The 18,647-nt window shown below is 41.0% G+C and overlaps 2 protein-coding genes across 4 annotated transcripts in view; one reads left to right on the top strand and one right to left on the bottom strand.

Moving 5' to 3' along the window:
* The window catches only part of flnba (filamin B a), a 69,350-nt gene extending 61,396 nt beyond the window's left edge, over window positions 1-7,954 (top strand). The window contains exons 43-49 of one of the 2 annotated variants that reach the window (XM_028004104.1): window positions 181-318; window positions 401-516; window positions 2,730-2,862; window positions 3,321-3,497; window positions 5,605-5,823; window positions 5,904-6,113; window positions 7,001-7,954. In XM_028004104.1, the coding sequence (XP_027859905.1) occupies window positions 181-318; window positions 401-516; window positions 2,730-2,862; window positions 3,321-3,497; window positions 5,605-5,823; window positions 5,904-6,113; window positions 7,001-7,188 (1,181 nt within the window). In that variant the 3' untranslated portion in view covers window positions 7,189-7,954. The remainder of the gene's footprint in view (window positions 1-180; window positions 319-400; window positions 517-2,729; window positions 2,863-3,320; window positions 3,498-5,604; window positions 5,824-5,903; window positions 6,114-7,000) is intronic. The other variant, XM_028004103.1, reaches the window with a different exon arrangement.
* Window positions 7,955-11,017: 3,063 nt separating this feature from the next.
* c1qb (complement component 1, q subcomponent, B chain) lies at window positions 11,018-15,258 on the bottom strand. 2 transcript variants are annotated; one of them, XM_028003033.1, is made up of 6 exons: window positions 15,128-15,258; window positions 13,694-13,859; window positions 12,962-13,193; window positions 12,227-12,344; window positions 11,893-12,145; window positions 11,018-11,664 (listed from the first exon to the last, which is right to left on the bottom strand). In XM_028003033.1, exons 1-5 carry the CDS (start codon window positions 15,128-15,130, stop codon window positions 11,936-11,938), a joined length of 729 nt encoding a protein of 242 aa, XP_027858834.1. In that variant the 5' UTR covers window positions 15,131-15,258; the 3' UTR covers window positions 11,018-11,664; window positions 11,893-11,935. The 2 variants fall into 2 exon arrangements, with proteins under 2 accessions (XP_027858834.1, XP_027858835.1); XM_028003034.1 differs by having other exon boundaries at window positions 11,018-11,687; window positions 11,916-12,145.
* Window positions 15,259-18,647: the final 3,389 nt, after the last annotated feature.

Genomic DNA, 18,647 nt, shown 5'->3' with positions numbered 1-18,647 from the left:
ATTGATGAAGCTGTAGCCAAGCAGGGAGAGGATGAGCAGCGCCACGTGGAGGGTGATTGACAGCGCTCAGACGCTCCTCCTGGCTGTGATTGGTTGTTTCTAGTTAGCACTGGGGGAGACGATGCCAACTGCAGCTTTAAGATCAGAACTTACTTTCATTCCTCTCTGACCCGCTAACAGCCGAGTTCAGCATCTGGACGCGTGAGGCCGGCGCCGGCGGTCTGTCCGTCGCCATGGAGGGTCCCAGCAGGGCGGAGATCTCCTTCGACGACCGTAAAGACGGATCCTGCGGGATCTCCTATGTGGCTCAGGAGCCCGGTAGCTAGCACTCAGACAGTTCATGCAGCAGCTTTGCTTTTGAAGGTAGCTGAGAGTCACGCCGCCGCTCCTTCCTCTGCAGGCGACTACGAGATCTCGGTGAAGTTTAACGAGCAGCACATTCCCGACAGCCCCTACCTGGTCCCGGTCGTGGCGCCGGTGAACGATGCGCGGCGCCTCACTGTTGCCGGCCTTCAGGTGAGGCATGAGGAGACACCTCCACACCCTGCCTTGTCCTGCTTCCTGAAGGGACGTTGGGGCACAGCTGCATAAAACTCCCAGATAATGGAAGATCTGCTGACCTGTGAGGGTTCGACTGCTTCGGGTGCACTGATGCAACAAGACATGTTAAAAATGTCACTCAAATCTGCAAATTAAAGATGGGAGAATAACATAGATTAACATGAAGGAGGAGAGAGAATTGGCCGAACTCAGTGGTGGGCTCACTTCTGCTAATAGCGGAGCTAATCTTTTTTTGCTTAGTGCTCTTACATTCCACTTAATCTTCCATTTTCTTGCACCGTTATCCAATTGGGGCAAGAAAATGGAGGAGGAGTGCTGGTGTCGATCTCCATCTTCCCCAAAATCTATTTCTGTCAATTAATCCTGAAGTGCTAATGTATTTTACGAAAAGTTTTTAAGACAGGCAAGTAAAATTCAACAACTGTGTTGAGGTTTTGTTTCTAGTCTATTAAGAATTCAGGTAATTAGCCGTTTAGCATGTTTGCTAACTCTGAGAACGTTTAATGCCCTTAGCTTCCCCTAAATTAATTCTTCCAGATAAATTCTGAAGAGCTAATTTAGTTGCAAACATTCGGCTCATTAAACTTCAACGTCTTTGTTGAACGTTTGGTTACCAACTGCCAGCATTCGGTGTTTAGCGTTTATGCTAACGTTGAAAACTTAGCGTCTCCCAAATTTTTCCAGATAATTTCTAAATTACTAATTTATTTGGTTGTTTTGTAGACATTCAGTTAAATAGCTGTACGTCTGTGTTTATGTTTTTGCTATGGACTGTTAAAAATAGCCCTTAATTTTGGCTCCATAAACCTGAATGGCTGCAACTCATCCCTTTTAAAAACAAGCCGCAACAATTCAGAATTTTCTCCAGTTCTGCATTAAAACATTTCAGGTTAAAACCTAAATAAATTCTCTTCCTGACGGTTTTTCAGTCGACCTCTCAGGTTGTCAAACCTTCATTTTGGGGAAAAAACCAACTAGATTTTCTTATGCAGCTGCTCCCATGGATTGTGACCACAGCCAAGCAAACTAACTAAAGACCAAAACTCATCTGCTAACTCAAGCTCAAAAGTTAAACTGAGTGCCCCAAAAAAAAAACACAGAATGTGAAGAATAGAAGCTGATTTCATGCAAACTTGGTCCGTTTGTGTCTGGTTCTTTGCTTGGTTCTGGTTCGTCCTCCTTCGGTGTGGAACTGTCGGTGTTTCTCTTGTGTCCATTTAAAGGCTTTTAACAGCGCCACCATCAGCTCTGACTGCAGCACTGCAGCAGGCCAGCACGCCTCATGTCTGTTCACATTTATTCTGGTGATTTTGATCTGAAGTAGACGAGTTTCAGGTCCAAAGGTTTCTGCATCTCATTTTAAATTCCAGAGGACATTAAGCATCTGAAAGCATCAGTCGTTCCTGATCAAATACTGGAAAAAATAATCATTTTATTCATTTTTAGTGGAGCTTTACCTATGAAATATAATATTACTTTATAAAGACTGAGAACACACTTTAGAAATAGTCATTTTTAAAGATATTTAGTTTGTACAGATTTTAATTAGGTGTTTTCAAGGTTTGGAAAGTGCTTGATTTCTGCATAAAGTCCTTAAAAGTACTTTATATTTACACTGCACAGTTTTGTAATGAAGTGCAATCTAACATTTGATTTAAACCCTAGATTTGAATAGTATTTGTAGTTGAAACCAGAAACTTAAAGACAAATACACATTTTTTTTCTGTCTGTTTCTCTAAAGTTCTCTCGTTTTGGGTCAGTTAGAATTATTAAAATTATTTCTATTTGCTAAATGCCAGAAAACGTAACATTTTTAAATGTAAGGTTACTTTATAAAGACTATAGAGCTAATCAACAGTAATTTTTAAAGATATTTAATGGGGAAAAAAAGTTTAACTTTAGTTTCCACTAAATGGCAAAAGGTTAATTTTGTCTCCAGGTTAGTAATTTTTTGTGTCCGTTTTTAAAATATTTGTTTAAAAAGAAATGCAGATCTAAAGTTTTAGGCCTAAATGTAATAAGTTTTGAGTCTCTGACTGTCTGAGGCTGCAGCTGCAGGAAGGAGCTCAGGTAGGTGAAGAGATCCGAACGTCTGCAGCCCAGAATAAATCCTAATGGAGTCAGAAGACGCTGCTTTCGCTCAAGTTACTCATCTGTCCACTCATCAGGAGTCCGGTCTGAAGGCGAATCACCCAGCATCCTTTGCGGTGCGTCTGAATGGAGCACAGGGAAAGCTGGAGGCCAAGGTTCACAGTCCGTCTGGAGCGCTGGAGGAGTGCGTCGTCACGGAGCTGGAGAAAGGTCAGCCTGTCGTCTTCAGGGGTCAAAACAATCGATAAAAACTGATTTTTAATAAACTGCCTGATATAATAATGGCTTCTAATCTGAGATTAAAAATGTGAATGTTAACCTTTGGCTTTTAAATCAGAAGAAACAGAAAACGTTAGTTTTTTTTTATCCCTGAATTATTCAACAGGAAGAAAAGAAATTCTCGTTTTAATGATGGTCTTTTTTTAATGTGCTACGTGGTTAAAACAAGTTTCTTGTTCAGAAAGACTCATTAAAACAAGAAACTTGACGTTAAACAAGTTTGTTAAAACAAGAATTTGTCATTGAAACAACAAAGTGTGTCATTGAGGTGAGAATCTGTCGAAACAATTTTGTTTGTCGTTCTGAAATTCTGCTCCTGAATTGATTTCTGTTTCTAAACCTGAGCAGGTGAATCGTGTTCAGGCTCTTTGTGCCGTTCTTGTTTCCAGATAAGTTCGCCATCCGCTTCATCCCCAGGGAGAACGGCGTTCACACCATCGACGTGAAGTTCAACGGCTCTCACATCCCAGGAAGTCCTTTCCAGGTCCGGGTTGGAGAACCAGGACAGAGCGGAGAGCCCGGTCTGGTGACGGCGTACGGATCCGGTCTGGAGAGAGGCACCACAGGTGAGTCACCTGTTCAACCTGGCTTCCTGTCCGTCAGTTATGGATGTTTTCTCAGTTTAAAGCTGGTGTCCATCCGAGACACTTTTAGGGAACGGGTTTCAATTACATGTTTGAAAGGTTTTCAAATTGATTTATTTCTTCATAAAGTCCTTATTTATTGTAAAATGAATCTAACATTTGGAAATCATTATTTGTAGTTGAAACCAGATATTTAGAGATAATAAATATATAATTTTTATATATAAATATAATTTTTTTCTGTTTGAAGTTAAACCAGAATAAACTTCTCTCGTCACAATTATTAAAATTATTTCTGTTTGCTAAATGCTTGAAAACTTGGCAGGAACATTTCTTAATATATTTGTTTCTTTTTTTACTTTCTCCTACCAGTCGGGTTTAAAGTGAGCAAGAGACGCACTCAAAAAATAAAATGTTCTATTTTAGTTCATCTTGTCGATGCTGTAAAATGCCATCGCAAGATATTGACAATAATAGGCCTGTTGCAATAACCAATAAATCAATTAATTGCATCATAAATGAAAACAAACTCAATCATTTCCATTTGTGTGATTAATTGTTTTCCTCTTTTGTTACGTCCACCAGGCTCGTTTGGTGGGGTAACATTAAAGGAGACCACACAAAGATTTTCTGATTAAATGAAAATTGAATTTATTAAATTATACTAAAGAAATAACACCTGAAATGAGAAACCAAAATAAATTAATGCAAAACCCATAGCCAACCAGAAATAAGCAAATGCAAAACAAACCTAACAAAACTCAACCATAAGATACAAACCAAACCAAATGGGGTTCTGAGGAGGGAGAGAGGAAAAGCCTCCTGTCTGCTGCAGCACAGCAGCTTTTAAAGCAGCAGAGAACCAATCAGGGAAAAACCCAACACCTGCAGAAGGCCTGGATCCAGAACCCTGCAAGGAAAAAGGGCAGAGACCCACTGCAGCCGTAACACTGGATGATAAAAGTCTTCATTCTGCTGCTTTGGTCTCAACTAAACAGATTTTTGGAGGAAGGTTTGGTTTATAAACTCTGTGATTCATTTTATTTGTTGTTTCTGTTTATTTATTTTTGATATTTAAAATGTTTTTCAGTTTCAGTGTTAAATGTTCATTAGAATTTAAAGGTTATCGATATGAGAATGTTTTCTTGCATTATTATATCACAACTTGAAAATGGTCTCAAAATGACAATATTATCGCTCATCACAATAACTTCTGTTTATCAATAATTTATCGTCCAGCAAAATTGATCATAACAGGCCTAAATAACCGTGAGCTGAAACTGTCTTTTTTGTTCATTTTTTATTGTTTTTTTTATCATTTAACTTTTTATTAGTATTTTTCACTTTTGTTTACGTACTTAATGTACATGAACACCTCACATTCAACATAACATAAAACTTTAGCTTGGGAGCTTTTCCTCTATTTGACCTTTGACCCGTCTAGTTTGCCTGTTTATTTTTGTGCTGTCTTTGGTCTTGAATGTTGTCCATTTCATCCACTTTTCTTCCATTTGTGTTTGCTGAAGTCTCAAACGATGTGTCAGTTTTTCCATAATTTAGATTTCTTCTATTATTCCAGTCCATTGTTCCTGATAAGGAGGATCTGCCTTTCCCCATTTCCTCGTAATAGCTTTCTTGCTAGCTATTAACAATATCTTAATCAGATACTTGTCTTTTACCCTTACTTTGATATTGTTAAAATTGCAAAGATATAGTACCACACTATTCATAGGAATATCATATCCCAGAATCTTCTTCACAGTTTCATGTACATTTTTCCAAAATTGAGCAATTTTAGGACAGTACCAGAATATGTGAGAATGATCGGCGTTCATTGATCCACGGTTCATGTTTGTGTCCTTATATCTATTCTTAACTTTAGGCGTGATGAAAAATCCTACTAGATTTTTCCATGTGAATTCCCTCCATATCCGCGAATTGGTGGATGTCTGATGTGTTTCCCACATATCCAACCAATCTTCATCATTGTTATTGTTTTATTTCCAATTTGTGTGCTGGAAAAGTTTGAGCCTTGAAAATGCTTGAAATTAGAAACCTGAATGATTAAATTTTGTTCTTGTTTCTGCAGGAACCCAGTCGGAGTTCATCATTAACAACACCAAAGCGGGACCCGGAGCGCTAGCCGTGACCATCGAGGGTCCGTCCAAAGTGAAGATGGACTGCCAGGAAATCCCTGAAGGTTACAAGGTTCACTACACTCCGATGGCACCGGGAACCTACATGATCAGCGTCAAATACGGAGGGCCCAACCACATCACCGGCAGCCCCTTCAAGGCCAGAGTCACAGGTACGGGGATGAGATCCCGTCCCCACCAGGTCGAAAGCTACACCTTTCACCCTCACAGCGGGCGTTCTGCGTTTCCTCAGGTAACCGGCTGGTGAACGTGACCAACGCCAACGAGACGTCGACCCTGACGCTGGATCCGACTCTAAGAACAGCCGGCGGCAGCTTCGCTCAGAGCGCCATGCCCAGACCGGGAGACTCGGACGCCAGCAAGGTGCTGAGCCGAGGACCCGGACTGAGCAAGGCTTTCGTGGGCCAGAAGAGCAACTTCTCTGTGGACTGCAGCAAAGCTGGTAGGAGGCTGAGCCGTGCAGCCGCTGGCGACTTTCAACATTACAATAACTGGTGCTGAGGATTACTGCTACCATGATCCGGTAGTACGCCGCCCGCTTTGTCCCCAGGGGGTGAAGCTGTGTCACAGAAATGGACCGCCACTTCTGTGAACACTTGTAATTGTCTAACTTTCTGTTTAGCCTTTTTGCTAACTTTAGCGCTCTTAGCTTCCACTCAGGTAAATTTCCCAAATAAATTCTAAATCTCTAACTTGCATGGCTGTGCTGTAAACTTTCAGTTGGATAAAGTTCAACATCTGTGTTGATGTTTTGGTCATCGCCTGTTAAGAATTCAATTAGACATTTATATTCATGCTCTTATTTTGAAGGAGATGAACAATGTTTACGCAACAGTTTCGTTTCCTCTCCTCATGCTCTTCATGAGGTTCAGCAAATTGTTTATTCTGTACCCAGAATGCATCAGTGAAAAGCTTGTTGTGCTTTCTGACCAAAGCTGTACTGTGTTCAATTTCACAAAACCAGCAACAAAGTTAGCAAAGCTAAACCAGGTGAGAGGTCTGTTCCAAACAATCACTTCCTGAAGTGCAGATTGTACAGGAAGGTGTGCAATAACAAATTTGACCTTTTATGAATATTTATTATCTTGATTTGGCCCAAGATGAAAATGAGTTTGACCCTCGGTGGCAGCTTGTCCACATTATCCGTCTCATACGGGTCGATCCCGTACTTTTCTCTCGCATGTTGGTTAAGAGTGTCAGTAAACTTTCCTGTCGTTCTCATGGCTCAGCTGTCGTTTGGGCTGCCTACCAAGATGGCGCAGATCCCTTTCGATTCAGACTAGTGGGAGTTTTGGTTCCGGTTCTGTAATGATATTTCTCTCCTCCCAGGTAAGAACATGCTGCTGGTGGGCGTGTACGGCCCTCAGGTCCCCTGTGAGGAGGTTCTGGTCAAACATCTGGGGAACCTGCAGTACAACGTCAGCTACGTGCTGAAGGAACGGGGCGGCTACGTCCTGGTGGTCAAGTGGGGCGACGACCACATCCCAGGATCCCCGTTCAACGTCACCGTCCCATAATGCACCACGGGAAAAACCATGGATCCGCCTGCTGCTGAGCTGGAGAGGAAACATTGACTGCACTACAGATTACTGTCGAATGAAAACGCTGCTGAACAAAAAACAAGCTCAATCCTCCCTCTCTGTAAAAGTCCAGGATTTTCTGCTTGAACATTTTAATGGAGTTAAAACGCTAAAAAGAATCCCAACCCGATCCCAAAATGTTAAACTGGATTTAGGGAAAACAGGCATTACTTGATAACAAAGCACTTTCCTGTTAAACGCTCAGTTCCAGGACGGAAACGTCTTCTGAGCTGGTTGGTCCACACCACAAACGGCCAACAGAACCAAATTGGTGCCAAACGGTGATTTTTCATCCCGGTTGGGGAAAAACTGGACTTCTTCCTTTTAGTTTGTGAAACTACTGATTATTTGTCACTCCCAGAATTCATCTCTTCCTCGATGTTGCCGTAAAAGTTGCCTGTTTACGCTGCCTTCAAGCTGCTGCTTGCTGCAGTCCGCCACAGACTACCTGAGCCAGTGGCTCGGTTCTGATCCGTTTCCTCTGTCATCATGATCTGAGCTGGAGAACATTGAATCTGTCTTGGTGTCGTTAATGCCGTCGCCATTATCACTGCTACTTTTGATACTTTAGGATGAAAAGGAGTTTTTGTATCAGAGGGTTTGGGAAAACTTCTCATTTTGTATTGGGGAATGTGAAACTAAATCCTGATCTGATGTACTGTATGTTTGATAATTAAAATAAACTGGAATCTAGAAAAATGAATCCACTCTAAATCTCGCTTCTTTTTTTATTTTGAAAAGGGAAAAACAAACTTGTAAGAAAAATACTTTAAAGTATTTTGCGTTTTCCAGGCTCATAGTTCCGTTTCATAGTATAATCAACTGTTACCTGAAATTGTTATAAAAATGCTGTATATATCAAATATGACTTAAAAATTTACTTTCTCATTTTAACGTCTTGAAATTGGGCCTCTGTCTCTTTAAAAGCTCCTGCTCTGTCTGAAGCTCCGCCTTCAGGAAGTCATCACAACATGGCTCCTCTATTAACCCCTTAACGTTTTTACCTGCTAGTTTGAAGGAGCAGAGTGGGGGAGGAGCTATGCCTGAAGGGCGGAGCTAGGTCCACCCAGGCGTTTTGCACAGCTGAATGGTTGCCATGGAGATGAAAGGATTTCTCAAACCTGCATGAAGAATCAAAGCAACACTCCAGGTATGTTTTTGATGAGGGAATAACATAACATGATGTAAAGCTTAAAAAATGCATAAAAATAAAGCAGAGCATAAATTCAGTTTTAAAAAGGTAATTGGATATTTGCATTAAAATCGGTGTATTAAAGAACAGGTTCCTAACTTTTCTGCAGTTTTGTGGCTCTAGAAAGAACTTCGGTTCATTCTTGACAGCAAAAAATGAACTTATGAAAACTTCGCTGCTCACAAATCTAAGGAGTCGCTGGAAGTTGTTCTAGATGAATATGAAAGAAAAATACTTTGTACCAGAACATTTTTCCATTTAAGAGGATAAAATTTAGGGGTGCAACTGACGATTATTTTAGTAATTAATGTGATTGTTGTGATTAATTGGATTAAAAACAGCATCCTGGAGATTTAACCACTTAAGATTTTTTTTTTTACACAATATTAGAAATGCATACAACGAAGTTTCTACAGCTTGAATCCATCTGAAGACACATTTTAGATCAATCATTAGTTATGGTGGAAAAGGCCGTGAATGTTATGTGCACGTCTTATTTTTTAATTTACTAAAATGTCCAAATTTGCCACGTTGAATAAATTAAATACCTCTATGGCAAAAACTGGAACAAAACTGATGTAAATCTTTCCCACGAATCTGAACAACGACTCTGAATTCATCTTGAAATATTTATATCAAGATATAAACCAAAGAGGTTCCTCAGAAATGAAAAACTGTCCGGCATTTTATCAGACCAACAATCTGATCAGATGACATTTTTTGAAACGATGCACAAAGAAAAACAAAGAAACAGTTTGTGATAAGGATGTTTCATACCTGCTGCATTATGTGCAGGATGAAACCGAAGGCTGGTCCGATTTCTGAAGTTCACCTGAACCAGACCAGGAAATGACCTGAGAAAAACAGACAAGCCTCTCATTTCGACAAACGTCTCCTGAAGTTTAAACCTGTGCACTACTGTCCATCTGTTCAGCTTCAACAGAACCAGAACTGCTCTGAAGTTTCTGCTTCATTCAGAGAAAAAGATGGCTTCGCAATGGGAGGATGTCAGAGATCCTGATCCGTCTCACGCTGAACAGGATTTCCACGACATCAGGACGGCGCTACAAGAGAAACTGAAGCTCCTTGAACAAGTCAAAGAAAACTGCGTTAGAACTGCAGACCACATCAAGATCCAGACAAAACAGGCCAAGAGGCAGATTGTTGAGCAGTTTAAGAAGCTTCATCAGTTTCTAGCAGAGGAAGAGGAGGCCAGGCTGGCTGCACTGAGGGAGGAAGAGGAGCAGAAGAGGGGGATGATGAAGGAGAAGATGGAGGCTCTGAGCAGAGAGATAGCAGCTCTTTCAGACACAGTCAGAGCCACAGAGGAGGAGCTGAGAGCTGCAGACGTCTCATTCCTGCACAACTACAAGGCTGCAGTGGAAAGAGTCCAGCGCTGCCCCCTGCTGGAGGATCCACAGCTGCCCTCAGGAGCTCTGATAGACCAGGCCAAACATCTGGGCAACCTGGCCTTCAACATCTGGAGCAACATGGAGAACATGGTGACCTACACTCCTCTGGTTCTGGACCCAAACACGGCTCATCTGGGAGTGACTTCACCAGTGTGACGCTGGGACAGACTGGGAATCTCCCAGAAAACCCAGAGAGGGTCACCGCTGGCCACTCTGCCCTGGGATCTGAGGGCTTTGATTCTGGGACTCACAGCTGGGATATCCAGGTTGAAAGAAATAAAGGCTGGAAGCTGGGGGTGTCGGCAGAGTCGGTTAAATCCCAGGGTGAGCCTGAATATGTGGGATTAGCGTATTATTATGGAACATACGCAGCATGCACTACGTGCTCTGGAGGAGAAGACGACGCTCCACAGACTGGGACAAAGCATCTCTGTCCTTCTTTAACCCTGACTCTAACCTTCACATGCACACCATCACACACACATTCACTGAGAGGGTGGTTCCATTCATTAACACCTGGGATACACACACACTGCAGGTCACCATCCACACATTTAAACATGATTTACTTCCTTATGTCATTTTCTAAAATCTAATTCAACACATTTTTGATTGTAGATGTAATAATTAGCCACTATACCTCTGCAAGAGTTTGTGAAAGTGAGAAGTTTGATTTTAGCTAAATGTCAAAAATATTGTTGGTATGTTTTTCTAATTGTTGGAGTTTTTTGTGATTAAACTAATTCATTGATTTTTGTCAAACTTGCTGTTTAATGTTTCTGCTGAGATGGAGAAGTTGCTGCAGGGGTTTCAGTCTGCAATATGTAATTTATTGGTTTATTTGTGGTTAATGTGTAAAAAAATAAAATGAAATTCTTAATACAATTTACTAACATACAATAATGTCATGTTTGTAAAAATCTGGCGATGAAAAATTTTAAGATTTCATACAATTTAATTTCATTCTGCAGTAAAACCTTATTGCTTTATAAATGTTACTGTCTGGATCTCATTTAAACATTAGATTTATTTTAGTAACTCTGCTAGTTGTTGCTACATTAGCGTCCTGGTCATATTCTCTTGACAGCCTTTAAATACTTTGAAACAACTGCGTTCAGAGACACATGGATGGGTTGTTGGTTAAATAAAACATGAAGCAAACTGACTGATTTTAACTTTATTTAAACTGGACCAAAGATTTTATGCTGACAAAACAAATAAAACTGCAGTTTCAGTAAAACACAGGCAAGACGTCCAATAAGTCGCTGCAAAAACACAAAATCTTCCCAAGAATTTTGAGTCTTATTTCTAGTGCAAATATCTTAGTACACTTGAAATAAAAAAAACGAATTTACAAATAATTTTTCAGCAAGATATAGTAGCTTATTTTAAGTCAATAAATTCTTAATAAAATATGTTATATTAATAAAATGTAATTAATTATATTACTTGTATGAATTATACTGTTGCAAGACATTGGTCTTATAACAAATGTCTCATTATAAAATTATTTTGCTTACAAAAGACACTTTTCCCATGTTAGAAGTGAACTAATCTGCAAGTGGAACTAAAACTTTTTATTGATTTGAAATAAGCTCATATTTCTTGCTGAGAAGTTACTTATAAGTTAGTTTTGTTTTATTTCAAGTGTACAAAGTATTTGCACTGGAAACCAGGTAAAAATAATTGGGAAGATTTTCTGATTGTGCAGTCTTCATGAGAAACGTGAAATGTCATTTTTGGAGAACAGATACAGCCTTTACTACCAAGAATGAATATTTCCTCTGACTGGTAGAAATGTCCGACAGACTGATGGACGGGCTGGTGGACGGACTGATGGACGGGCTGGTGGACGGACTGATGGACGGGCTGGTGGACGGACTGATGGACGGGCTGATGGACGGGCTGATGGACGGGCTGGTGGACGGGCTGGTGGACGGACTGATGGACGGGCTGATGGACGGGCTGATGGACGGGCTGGTGGACGGGCTGGTGGACGGACTGATGGACGGGCTGGTGGACGGACTGATGGACGGGCTGATGGACGGGCTGGTGGACGGGCTGGTGGACGGTCGGAGGGTTAAAAGGTGGGGAAGATGAGGAAGCCGGTGAAGCTGTGGCTGGTGCTGCTTTGCGACACCACCATGGTGGTGCGCCCGGTTAGCTCCACAGAAATTTTATCTCCAACTTCCAGGTCCAGAACCGCCGAGCCGGACGTGACCAAGAAACCGTCGGCGCTGTCGCACAGCGTGAATTGCTCCTCGCTGCCCTTCATCAGCTTCAGACACACCTGCAAGGTGAAATCATGGTGAATCTCAGCCTGAAACCTGCAGGCAAAGCAGACGGTCTGATACAGAACCCTGAGACTCACTCGGGTCTTTGCTGAAACGTGGAAACTGAAGAAATACACTCCTTTGATTGTACACTGGAACGTCCCGTTTACCAGCGTCTCTCCTTGAAACTGTGGCTCCAACTCAGGCAAAATCACTCTGCAGGAGTTTAAAGCACATGTTTGTGTTGTTCAAAAGTGAAAAGTTGGTTCTACAATTTGTTGGTGTAATAACAGGCTTTTGCTTTAGAAAACAAATCTAAGTTCATCTTTAATAGTGACTTGAGGCGATATCAGAGAGCCTAAGAAGAGCTGCCATCCTGCAACTTTTAGATGCTTGGCAGCTTTTTTACCATCTTACTGCAGCTAAATGGTTCAGGTTTAGGAAAGAATGGATCGAGAAGTCGCAGGATGGATGGATGGACCAATGAATTGTTAGTTAGATGTACGGTTGGATGTACGGTTAGATGATGTCTTGTTGGATGTATTGCTGGATGTACAGTTGGATGTACGGTTGGATCCATGTTGGCCTCAGTAAACCCTGCAGTCTGGATCCTGATTTTGGTTCCATCTGAACCAAACGTTTTGCCTTTCAGCTCAGATGAACTAGAATCCACAGAGCTGTCGTCTCAGTTTGCCTCTAATTGATCACTGGCTCCACTTCCAGCCTCATCCAGGTTTTTTGATGACTCTCTCTGTGATAACTGATCTGCTCAGCCTCTCAGTCAGTGACATTCCTCCCTGGTTTCTGTAAAAACGTCGGCCGGTTCCTCTCACCTGTTGAAGTTAATCGGCGCATTCTTCTCTGCTGCATTTGAAATGGCTCTCTTGTAGGAGAAGACGTATTTCTGCTTGTTGGATGGGTTGAAGGCTCTTCCCTTCTGCCCTTTCTGGCCCGGGTATCCGGCAGGGCCCGGCAGGCCCGTGTCCCCCTTCATACCAGGCCGGCCCGGTGGGCCCCGCATACCTGCCACCCCTTTCTGGCCCCTGTTTGGCTGGCCTCCTTCACCTGTTCAGGGAGGTAAACACTGATTTCATGCTCATCGGTATGAATGAAGCTTCCCCACAACCTTCTCCAAATCTACCAGAATTGGTGTCAATCAACTCCACTACATTTGAGCAGCAACAATTTTTGTTTGTGCCGCTATCATTTTAAAGATAGCAACAAATGTTTCCAGAGGTCACGAAAGGTCAACCAGCCCCCCCACCTCCTTCAAATCAGAGAAAACTGGTGACAATCAACTCCACTCTGCTTGTGTAGCAAACCTTTTTGTTTGTGTTGCTTTTGCTTTGAAGATATTAAAGTTCAAAGGTCAACCAGCCTCCCCACATTACCCAAAATCTAACTAAATTGTTTTGGGAGCAACTTCACTCAGGCTTCTAATCAAAAACAAAAACGTAAAAAGTGTTTGCTGTGCTGCATGTTTGAAACACCAAACTCCCTCAACTGTGTCAACTCAAAGTCAAAAAGATTATCTTCAGTCCAGGTTCTGTCCGGCCTGAGCTCACCTGGATCTCCTTTCTCCCCCTTCACACCGTCCCGTCCGTTGGGTCCATGGGTGCCGGGGATCCCGGGGATCCCGGGGATTCCTCCGGTGCAGGACTGCATGTCCACCGGGACGATGCAGACCAAGAGAAGCAGCCATGCAGTACCGCAGCTCAGCCACTGGAGGGCCTGGGCAGAAACACAATACAGACCCAAAATATGATATATACTCAAAATCAGCCAACACAGTCTGGGCTTTTGGTTCCCTCCATGGATTTTCGCCAATCCGCGAACGGAAGAAGTTGTGAAAAATGAGGTTGATTTTCTGTGCTGTTTTAGAATTGTAGTCTGTCTTAGTCTTTGGTAAAGACAGCGAGGACGTGAACAAAGCCGTTCAGTCCGTGTTGGCCACGCTTCCAAATATTGAATTAACATTAACGTTGGGATCGGCTCTTCTCTCTTCGCAGTGGAGGGCGCTTTGTTTACAGCAGACGACTTCCGGCAAGCTTCATAGCGTCTAACTGGCCTACGTCACGGCAAATGTTGGCAAGTGGGTAAAATTTCAAACGGGAAGCAATCGCTTCTCAATAGCCGCCCGGAACCCAAACCTTCTGCACGAAGCAAATCTAGTTTTTGCCAGAATAATTCAAAATAGCAAGAATGTAAAGAGGTTTTTTTTTTTTTTAGATTTCCTGCTACAGCGTTCATGCTGCTTGAAGTTTCCCACATTTTTTCACATTAAAACCACATTTAAATGTATTTTGTTGGGAGTTTGTGTGATAGACCAGCAACCAAAAGCTAGCAGATCCATCAACAAGTGGGCAAATGGAGCATTATTCCATGTTCTACCTGCTGTCAGCAGGAATGGTGAAAGTCACCATCACTAAAACTCAGTTCAAATATTGCTGACAGCAGAGATTATAGAACTTTCTATCCTCAATATTTTCTATGCTTTTTTCTTAAAGACAGTGGGAAATCCCATTCCAAAGAGCTGGCCAGTTCAGAAAATTTGTCAGCCAGTATTTTAGCCTTTAGAGGAAGAATAATTAATTTTTCACACTCCATAATTTTGTCTCAGGCAATAAATAAAAAAAGTCGATATAAAAATGTCTAATATCTTGGTTAAATTTGCTTAAATATAGTAATTTCACTTCAGCCACTAATAAAGTAACATGACCTAAAATGATCTGAATCTGTGCTGTAATCCAGAATATTTAGACAAACTGAACATTCACGCATTTTAATGTAAATGATGTTTCATTTGATCTCGGCATTAATTTAGCATCTCTTTACTGCTATAGTCAGTTTTCTGTGAACTGAAGATGAGGTCTGTCCTACTGAACGCGTTTTAGCCCATCAGGGAAGCTGCACACGTCTCCATCTAGCAACGATTTTCTTTCACGATTTGAACTTTACTTCATGTAGCACAACATTTATAAAATATAAGATAGTCTCACCATTTGCAGTAATGATGTCCGTCGTCCTGTGGTGCAGCAGTAAGACGTTGGAAAGTTTTCCTGCTGCGCAGAATCAGGAAGGAAACATGAAGTGAAACTCAGAAAACCCTCTGCTGGTCAGTAAAGCTGTTTTTAGGCTACAACACAGACTTTTCACTGCAGGTAGCTGGGAAAATAATTATTTTAAACGTGTTCAATATAAATGTATCGCCTAGAGAACACTCAGAATATTGAGGGGATTTAATTTACATAAATCCAAAGTTTAAAGTCTACAGATGCTCGGTCCAGTTCTGGACTTTACAACCTGCCTTGGTGGGTTTTGTAAAAACCCTGACAGAGTTTCCACAACGCCACGCTAAGTATTCACACCGCAGGAACTTTTCCAGTTTTATCACATTAGGACAAAAAAATCTTTGAATGTATTTTATTTGGATTTAATATCACAGATCGACACAAAGTAGCACAACAATATGACATGAAAGGGAGAGTTTTCTGTTTTCTGCACAGTGGCGCAGTTGGTAGCTCTGTTGCCTTGCAGCAAGAAGGTCTTGGGTTTGATTCCCGGCCCGGGGTCTTTCTGCATGTAGTCTGCATGTTCTTCCTGTGCATGGTGGGTTCTCTCCGGGTTCTCCAGCTTCCTCCCACAGTCCAAAAATATGACTGTTAGGTTAATTGGTCTCTCTAAATTCTCCCTAGGTGTGGGTGTGTGTGTGTGTGTGTGTGTGTGTGTGTGTGTGTGTGTGTGTGTGTGTGTGTGTGTGTGTGGTTGTTGGTCCTTCAATGGACTAGCGACCTGACCAGGTGAAACCCGCCTGTCGCCAAAAATGTTTCCCTGGAGAAATTCACCTTTGCCCCTCCAGACCCACTAGGAACAAGATGTAAAGAAAATGGATGGAGGAAAATGTTTCTGATTAAAATTCAACAGCCTCACTCTGATACCCTTAAATAAAAACCCGAACAACAAGAGAGTCCAGAAGCTGCTTAATTAATATTGTAGAAAATGAGGGGTGTGAATACTTTGGGAAAATGGATCAACATCGTTTAACTTCTCCACTCTAATCCCATTGGGTAGTTTGAATAAATTCATTACAAATGCTTAATGATTACATCAGCAACATGTGGATTAAACTTGGTAAAAAATTGTCAGTACTGGTGAATGTAGAAAATGAATGAATATTTCCAGGGACCAAACCAGGGAGGGATTATTTTCAGCCAGTTGGTAATTCTACATTTGTAAAGAACAATTATTAACTGTGAGGTTCCTCAAGGGTCCAACCTGGGCCCACTTTTATTTAACAGTCTCTCCCTCCTGACATGTCACTCTGCTCAAACGAAACAATAGAGAAATAAAATTAATAGGATGATTCAAAAACAGATAAAACAAAACAAATCTTCCTGCAGGCTAACTTTCATTAGTTTATGCATTTCTGAGCAGTAAATGGCATTTTCCAACATTTTGATTCAATCCTCAATTTTTAAAGTGACAAAGGAGCCAAAGACTAAAAACACCAAAAACTTAAAAACCCCTTCAGAGCAGCAGAAAGGCTCATTTAAGGTGGTTCTGGAAAAACTGGCTGCTTGGAAACCAGGGTCTGCACGAAAACACACAAAGCGTCAAAATGGTAACTTTTTAATTTCCTCTGGTTCGTTTCACTGCCAGCTGCAGTGAAACTTAACACTTCATTTGATCCATGAGGTCAAAAATTCAGTTCTAGTTTAAAATACATGTATATATTAAATTGGATTGTTTTGATCCTTTGTGGTTTGGTTGTGAAAACCAACCCAGAATGAAAAATGGAAAAGAGGATCTGAGCACCAGAGAAGCTGACTGAGCAGCTTACTTAGGATGTATTGATATGAAAACTGCAGCTTGGTTCTGCTGACGATATGAAATAATTTGTGGAACAGATACTGAGGTCCGTGCAGAAGGCGGGATCGATGTCTGTGTTTCAGTGAATCTGGACAGGAAGTTCAGAAAAACAGAACAAAATGTGAAATGTTTGGTTTGATATCTGCCTGTTATTGCTTCATCATCACTTTTTTATCACGGAGCTTTTTCACCAACTTCCTGTTTAAATATTTCACTTCTGTGTCCACAAATAAAAGATTGCAAAATTACAGAATCAGAATGTCGGGAGGTGAAGCATCAACACTTTCAACATTTAATCTTTTTTATCCTAAACTCTCTAATCATGTTATATATACAAAAAGTCCTGCTTACCAGAAAACAACTTTTCTTTTGTAGCATTATAAAACTCCTGGCATCACATTGCATGATTTTTATTGTCATTTTGATTTTAGAGTTGATTATAATACATTAATGTTTCCCTGTATTTTCTGAACCAAAAAAGGTAAAGGTAAAAAAAAAAAGACATGAAACCAACAAACACAAAAACCCTCAACAATAAAAGTCTTGTATTGTGAAAACTGTAGATTTGATCCTGTAACAGGAGAAAAACTGCAGGTTCTATTTTCTCCTCTTCATTTCCAAATGTCCCAGTTTCAACTAAACATTTAGTTTGTGCCTGAATGACTGAATGTAGGTTGAAGAGCTTTGGGATCCTCTGGACTTGATAAAGTGACATAAGTACTAAATTTACCATTTAGCTTTTAGCTAAAAAACTAAATATTTCTGTTGTAGCTACATTAAATCTTTATTAAGAAAGCTAACAATCCACCTTCTTCAAATTAGACAAAATTGTTGTCGAACAAGTCGACTTCCTTTGTGTTGGTTGGTGCAGCAACATTTTTTGTTTGAGCTGCTTTTGCTTTGAAAATAGAAACAAAAGTTTAAAGGTCAAAAGGTGAACCCCCCTCCTCCCCCCCACACACATTACTCAAATCTAATTGGTGTCAAAAGCTTGTGGTGAGTTTGTGCTGCTTTTGCTTTGAAGATGTTGATAATAACCTCTGATGATCTACAGAAACTGTTTCATTAATATCTTTAAAATGATAGCAGCACAAATCAACGTTTGATTTATTAGATTTAACACTAGGAGTACCAGGGTTTCGACCTCTCCCCTGATGTCCCGAAACAGGGCCAAAAGGCCCTGAGTCCACCCTGACGACTCTGATGGCTCAAATTAGCATTCTTCTTCAATTGTAAATGTGGCCGTTGACCGTCAGGCCAGAATGTAGGAATGTGAATAGTCCATGTTGGGGGTGGGTATCTATGATACCTGCAGGAGATCAGATCTCCTGTAGGTAGTGCTCTTCAGTTTAGTTTTGAAGCATACATGAAGTGTTTTTGGAGAGATGTGACCTTTTGCAGCTGATCCATGATGTTGTGCTGCATTATCCAGGTCATTTTGCCAAATGTACATAGAGTTTGCAAAACATACAATCTGTTTCAAAAAGTATGCAAAGGTTTTTCTAAAAGAAATGCGTAATGTTTCTCTTTGAAATAAAGCTAAGAGGGTATTAATTGTGTTGATCCACCTCAAAAAAATCATGCAAAAAGTGTAAGCAAAAGAAATCTGGGAGACTTAGCACATGCAAATTTGCATGCAGCCTTTTGTGC

The sequence above is a fragment of the Xiphophorus couchianus genome, chromosome 20 (genome assembly GCF_001444195.1).
Source record: "Xiphophorus couchianus chromosome 20, X_couchianus-1.0, whole genome shotgun sequence".
In the NCBI taxonomy this organism is placed as follows: Eukaryota; Metazoa; Chordata; class Actinopteri; order Cyprinodontiformes; family Poeciliidae; genus Xiphophorus; species Xiphophorus couchianus.
Note: the sequence above shows the minus strand (reverse complement) of the source record. Positions and strands in the feature narration are given on the sequence as shown.

Excerpts from the sequence above, each read along its gene's own strand:
- c1qb (XM_028003033.1), bottom strand. Across the intron at positions 13,194-13,693 it reads GGGGGAGAAAGGAGATCCAG|GTGAAGGAGGCCAGCCAAAC; the intron begins GTGAGCTCAGGC and ends CTCCCTGAACAG. Across the intron at positions 12,146-12,226 it reads ACGTTTCAGCAAAGACCCGA|GTGTGTCTGAAGCTGATGAA; the intron begins GTGAGTCTCAGG and ends TTCACCTTGCAG.